The 7,219-nt window shown below is 44.1% G+C and overlaps 1 protein-coding gene across 8 annotated transcripts in view; it reads right to left on the minus strand.

Annotated features, from left to right (window-relative positions):
- Positions 1-7,219, minus strand: part of NLRP3 (NLR family pyrin domain containing 3) — a 32,219-nt gene that overhangs the window by 15,106 nt on the left and 9,894 nt on the right. For 3 of the 8 annotated variants that reach the window (XM_027765726.1, XM_006162028.3, XM_027765724.1), the window contains exons 6-8: positions 6,395-6,562; positions 2,979-3,149; positions 254-424 (exon numbers count right to left, since the gene is read on the minus strand). In XM_027765726.1, coding sequence (XP_027621527.1) covers positions 254-424; positions 2,979-3,149; positions 6,395-6,562 — 510 coding nt within the window. The remainder of the gene's footprint in view (positions 1-253; positions 425-2,978; positions 3,150-6,394; positions 6,563-7,219) is intronic. The other 5 variants (XM_027765730.1, XM_027765727.1, XM_027765731.1 and 2 more) reach the window with 3 other exon arrangements.

Below are 7,219 nucleotides of genomic sequence, written 5' to 3' on the forward strand. Positions count from 1 at the left end.
AAGGCTGCACAGTGTTTAGGGTTTCTTCCAACTCTGGGAAGCTCCAATGCCATAATCATAAATTAGCACAAATTGCCTTACTAGCAGAAACATATATTACATGTACCTGGTGCTTCAGACACTTCTGATGCTGCTACCTATATTTCCTACCTGGATTCCATCTGATTAGCTTTTCTAGAGCAGCCTCCATTCACGTTTCCAAATAACCCATCTCCGAAGAAAAGACTTTTCTGAGATGCTCACCAAGACTTACCCCAGTTTCTGCAGGTTACATCCTGGATGCTTGACCTTTTCGCATAACATTTCTACTCCTGAGTCTCCCAGGGCATTTTCCCCCACGTAGAGTCTTGTCAGGGACTGGTTGGTGCTCAGAACTGATGCAAGATCCTGACAACATGCTGATGTGAGAAAGCAGCTGACCAGCCTTCCAAAAAGACAGCAGATTGTCATGGTCAGGTCTGTTGCTCATTCTTGCAACGTGACCTAGAGGCTCCCGGACCCGCCCTTGTCACAAGGCTAGTCTACACGTGGAGGAACGTGGGTCCAGTTCTACACAGCTTGGTGTAATAACAAGGCAGTCCTGTCCATGCTCATCCCACACTACATTCCCAGATCCCTGCACTTACTACTGCTGCGGTGAGATAGCTACAACATGACATTGCCATGTTGGCCATTCCAAGGGCACGATGTAGAAGCCTAGCGTGCACTCACCTGGTCGTGCAATCATTGCCACCATCCGTCTCCAGAACTCGTAAAAACCTGAGACTCCATACCCATTAAACAACTCCCTGTTCCCTCCTCTGCAGGCCCTGGCAACCACCCTCCTACTTTCTGCCCCTATGAACTTGAGTATTCTATACATTCTTTAGGTATTTCTTTTACCCTCAATCACTGTACATCATTACAGCATACCAAATAAATTTTCCCATCATGAATACATTGTATATTTGTTCAGTCAAAGATATTACCATACACATTATAATCAACAGGTAGTTTTCCATTTTTGAGTCCCTTAAATGTTTTGCTTCTTTCTTTTTCCCTGTGATTCCCTTCTCAGCCTCTCCCATCCCTCATCCTCCTCTCCCACTGTCCCTGGCATCCTCAGCTGCTCTCGGTGCTTTTATACCTCCAGTCTTTCAGTTTCTGCCCTGGAGTGCAGACATCTGTTATATATTGGTAGGGACATACAGTGCGTCTCTTTCATAGTCTGGCTTGTTTCACTTAGCAGTAAATCTTCCACATTTGTCCACTTTCTATAAGTGGGACCATATAATAATTGTCCTTTTGTGTCTGGTTTATTTTATATAGCATAATGTCCTCAAAATTCATTGATGTTATAGTATATGTCAGAGCTCCTCTTTGGGCAGGGCTGTGTACATGTAGATATCACTTCTTTTTTTCTAGGGAGAGATTTTTGTGCATGCACTCACTGGAGAGATAGAGAAACAGAAAGTGAGAAATCACACCCACTTGCTCCACCCCCAGGAGGATGGCCATGCCACAATCCCTTCTCCATTCTCCTCTCAGGATTTTGGGCAGGCACACGCATGCTCCCAGCATGCGTGTGTTTTAAGCCACCAGGTCCAGGACTCAAACAGAAGTTGACTGTATGGAAGTCTAGAGACATAGCCATTACGCCATCTGCCGGTCCCACCAGTTCTTTTTTTTAATCATTCTTTTATTCTCTCTTCTTTCATTTTCTTATTTTTTTACATTCATTCTCTGTACATCTTTACAGCACACAAAATGGATTTTCCCAGCATGAATACACTGTATATTACTCCAGTCAAAGACATTACCCATATATATTATCATCAAAGAATAATTTTCCATTTTTGTGTTCATTAGATATTTTGCTTCCTTTTTTTCCCCTTATTCCCTCCATCCCGCCTGCCCATGAGCTCCACTCAGTGTATACCAAGCACTGGCACTCTGTGCACCACTTTAAACCCACTCATCTGGAGGGACAACAGGCTACTTATGTCTTTCAGCTACTGTTACATGTCACCATGGACGTGAGTATGCATGTACATGCTGAGTCCCTACTCCCAATCTTTTTGCACATATACCCAGAAGTGGGATTATTGGCTCTAATGGTAATTGTGTAACTTTCGAGAAATTGCTGTACTGTTTTCCACAGCAGCTTTGTCACTTAAAATCCTACCAGCAAAGTACCATTCCAACTTCTCCAAATCCTCTACAATCCTGTTGTTTCTGGTTTTCTTGTTTATTTATTTTCATTTGTTTGTCTGTTTATAATAATCATCGTCATGATGTGATTTGGTCCTGCCACTTTCAAGCACTTTCTTCTTTTTTTTTTGGAGAGGTTTTTGCTATAGGGTGCATGCTCTCGCCAGACAGACAGAGAGAGATAGAGAGACAGAAAGCGAGAAATCACCCCCCAGGGGGAATGGCCACACTGCAATCCCTTCTCCTCCATTCTCCTCTCGGGATCTTGGGCTCGCACGCACACGCGCCCGGCATGAGTTTTAAGCCACCGGGTCCGGGACATGAACCGTGGTCAACTACGTGGGAGTCCAGCGACATAGCCATTATGCTAACTGCTGGTCCCAATCACTTTCTTCTTTTCTCCAAAATTCAAGTCTCTCAGGAGCATCTGGGGAAGGGCTGCTCACTTAGCCCACGGGTTTCCTACTCAATGTGGGACCATCAGCTTGTCAGGAAGTTCCAAATGAGGTGTTATGTGGGGTTTATTTTCTCAGCTAGGCTGTAAGTACCTTAAAGGCAAGAATCCTTTCTTTCATTATTTATGTTACCTAGCAGAGCCTAATGTGTAGTTTTCTCCACAACAATACTGATCGAACTAACTACCAGTAAAACACCCAAAGATAAATGCAAAAAATTATCTGAGCTGCCACGGGCATTCTGACACCAAAACACTAGCCTGTCGTGTTTCTCAGAGCCAGTGCTTCCAAAGCTCGCTCACTGGCAGAGCTTCATAATTTATTTGGACTCACCAGAGTTTCTTCAAACTGCAGAGTGGATGTGTCAGTCCCACACACAGAAGTCTGATTCCAAAGTCTCCCAGGGCATTGTCGCTTAGATCCAGTTCCACCAGCTTCTGGCTGCTACTCAGGACCAAGGAGATGTCAAAACAGCACTGCTCGGAAAGGCCACACCGCCCCAACCTGCATGCCAAGTACAGAAGTGAGAAAGCATGAGAACAGGAACGTGGCCTGTGTCTGCCTGCCTTCACTCTGTATTCGATCTCTGTTCTCATGATGTGAATTATTATGGGAATGTGTGATCAGAGAGCTCCTGAGCACAGCCCACAGCACAGGGGTCATCTCCTAGGCTTCCTAGCTCACAGCGGAGACCACAGCGCAAAGTGTCCACAGCCAATGACACACTACAATCATCTCTCAGGTGTGTAACATACATCTCTGGCTTTCAATGAGGGAGATGAGCCTGTAAGCTCCTCTCTGTCTCACATCCCTGACAGCTGAAGCGCCATCAGCAGCTGGGTGCTGCTCTTGCTAGGGGTGAAAATATCTAGTCATCTGTGAGTTTGGTGCAGAAGTTATTGTGGTTGTCCATCACTGGAATTTGCTACTTGATATTGGATGTATTCTTAAATAAATGCGGTTATGTCATACATCATCTTGATGTGCATTTTTCACTTTATTTTGCTAATGATTTATTATTTATCATTTATTTTATATATATATTAGATTATGGAAATGATGTTAGACAAAAATAAATTCAAGTGATTTTCTTATTTGAGTTCAAAGTGGGTCGTAAAGCAGCTGAGACAAATTGCAGCACCAACAATGCATTCTCCCAGGAACTGCTAAGAATGTGCAGTGGTGGTGGTTCAAGAAGTTTCACAAAGGAGAGGAGAGCCTTGAGGATGAGGAGCACAGCGGCCGGCTGTCAGAAGTTGACAATGACCAATCGAGAGCCATTATCTAAACTTCCTCTTACAACTACATGAGAAGTCACTGAAGAACTCAGTGCCAACCATTCTACAGTCATTCAACATTTGAAGCAAATAGGAAAGGTGAAAGAGCTCAGTAAGTGGGTGACTCATGAGCTGACCAGAAATCAAAAACTATCATTTTGAAGTGTCATATTCTCTTATTCTACACAACAATGAATTATTTCTTAATCAGATTGTGACATGCAATGAAAAGTGAATTTTATATAACCAGAAATGACCAGCTCAGTGGTGGGACCAAAAAGAAGCTCCAAGGCACTTCCTGGAGCCAAATTTGAACCCAAAATAGTCATGGTATTGATGATAAAGTGTACAGAAATATCTTTGACTGGACTAATATTCATGTGTTCAGGTTGGGAAAATTCATTTTGTATGTTGTAAAGATGTTCAGTGATTAAATGTAAAATATATAAGAAAAGAAAGAAGAAAACTACCACTTCAAATATTTGACAATTTTTTTGCAGGGAATATGCTTCCATGACCAGCAGGATGCAGAAGATGCTTTCCAAGAGTTCGTTAAATCCCAAAGCATGGATTTTTATGCTATAGGGATAAACAAACTTGTTTCTCATTGGCAAAAAAAGTGTTTATTGTAATGTTCCTATTTTGATTATTAAAGATGTGTTTGAGCCTAGTTATAATGATTTAAAATTTATGGATCAAAACTGCAATTACTTTTTCATCAACCTAATACATTGTCCCCTCACCTCCCTATTCTATTTGACAATTTCATCCCAGTCCTCTATCTACAATAAAGGAAAAAATAGCTCTGATTCTGATATGCTTCATACACACATACCACTACCACCATCACCATCACCACCAAAACCAACAATTTTTTCCTATCTTGGGGACGAGAGCAGAAATTCCAGCTCCTGTGCACGCAAATAGATAGCTTTGTCCCCGAGCACAGACAAAAGCAGTGAGCCACTTTCCTTTCTGTCCTTATCTTAACACCAACTCCGAGCATATGAACAAGATCTCTGTTTATCTGCAAAGTAGCTCATTATTAGCCATGCTTTCCTGCTTGTGTTTCATTCTCTGGAATCATGGGAGATCCAGAGAGGTCAGTAGGGAGACTCCCATGGGATGAAGCCATAGGGCAAGGGCAGGTGCCCAAAACAGCAAGAACCTTAAAGTCAAGAGGAGGATTCATAATTTACGAAAGAGCAAAGAGAAAGCATTGAAGCAAGGGAATGGCACAACCACGTTAGAATTATCTAAATAACTCTGACTTTGCATGGAGAATGAATTGTTGGGGGCATGAGCAGACATATGGAGACCAAACAGCCAATATCTGTACAATATGCACGCTGCACGCTTGAGTACTACTGGGCACTAAGTTGCCTGCCCACACAGTACAGGAAAATGGCAAGACAAGCAATGTAACACCTATCTTCAAGGAGCTGATGGTAGGAGGTCACTGTAATGTCCAGGCAACTGGTAGTGGTTTTTGGACCTGGGTTGGTAGCATGAGGATGAGGAAAAGCAGCGGATGACATATCTACACATAGAATTAAGCAGATTGCTCATGTTGTGGGTATGATGAGCAAGAGGGGGAGGCATGCGAGTGCTCTGGAAAGGTGACTGGGATATCGATGATGCTGCTCAGCAGCGCAGGTGGCCCGCCTTGGGGCTCAGGAATTTGAGTCACAGAGCAGGAGACAGTGAGCACACTTTTAACAAGCCATGGGAGATTCCTTGTGACTTTTCAACTTATACGAAGTATTTTGATGGGTTCTAGTTCACATTTGATGAAACTCTAGTTCTCATCTGTGAGTTCAGTCCCATGAGGAAATAAAAGATATGGAAGGTCATGACCTTTCTGTTGTACTACCAAGAAATGACTCTCTTTTAGGTTCCCCTTCAGCCTTCCTCATCCAAACTTCCCAGTCAACAGGATTTCTCTCCATCCTGCCTTCCCACTTGCCGTGGGCTGAGCTGTGCTCCCTCAGAAATTCCTGTCTTAAAGCACGAGTTCCAGCAACCTTAGACTGAACAGAATCATTGTCTTTAAAGAGGTCAGGTGTTAGAATGAGGTTGTTGGTGTGGCCTAATCCAACCTGACTTGAGTCCTTGTGAGAAGAGGAGATTAGGACAGGCACACAGCAGGAAGACCACATGTAGGCACCAGGGGAAAGCAGCTGCATAAAGCCAAGTGGGGACTCAGAAGTAGCGACCTGTCAACAACATGATCTTGGACTCCCAGGTCCAGACAATGAGAAATACTTCTCTGTTGTTTATGCAACTCAGCCTGTGGTACTTTGTCACAACAGCCCCAGAAAACTAGTATACCACCAGGCTGGTCCTCAAGATCTTTCAGCTTTTCAAGTGTCTCTCTCTCTCTCTCTCTCCCTTCTCTCTCTCTCTCCTCTCTCTCTCTCTTTCACACACACATACTCTCACACATACATACACACGTGATGGGGAACTTACCACAATCTCTGAATGTTACAACCAGGGTGCCGAAGTGTCTCACACAACACTCTCATCCCTGGGTCCCCCAGAGTATTGTCACTGAGATCCAGTTCTGTCAGGCTCGGGTTGGTGCACAGAACTGAGAAGAGGCCACGGCAGAAACTGGAAGTGAGATAATTTGCTAATCTGGAAATTGGGAGGGAGAGGAGAGAAAAGAAAATCAATCTCTAACAATAATAAACTACAGTGAAGGACTGGGGTGCCTCGCAACAGTACAAGGAAGTTCTCCCAGTGGTTGGAAAATGGATCGGTGGTTGGCTTCATGGCCTGGTAGTTAGGCAGTTGGATCCCACATAACCAGCAAAGCAGTTCAAGTCCTAGATGCAGCGACTTGGGAAACGCTAGACACATGCGCACACACGCCCAACATCCAGGAAGAGGGAGAGATGGAGGGAAAGGAACTGAGGCATGACCATTTCCCAGAGGGAGGGATTTCCTACTTTCCCTCTCCCTCTCTCTGGCTCTCTTGGTGAGTGCACATGCCTTATGGTAATTTTTTTAAAAAAGAAACAAAACGGGGGAGAAGGAAATAGATTATGAAACAAAAGACCACCATATGGAGAGGAATGAAGAGAGCAAGTTGAGCCTTGGTAAGATCTCTGCATACTGCAGGTTGGGAGAGACACGACAGTGTGGGCCCAGTCCTTCCCTCATCTGTGCACACCACGCAGAGGCCTAGAAGGGGATCGCTCACCCCTGCAGCCCTATTTCTCTCCATCTACTCTCACCACATTTCTTTTCTAATGAAGCTGTGTCCCTCTCCACTGTCACCTACACACACTC

This window comes from Tupaia chinensis, unplaced genomic scaffold (genome assembly GCF_000334495.1).
Source record: "Tupaia chinensis unplaced genomic scaffold, TupChi_1.0 Scaffold139513_1, whole genome shotgun sequence".
NCBI classification, from domain to species: Eukaryota; Metazoa; Chordata; class Mammalia; order Scandentia; family Tupaiidae; genus Tupaia; species Tupaia belangeri.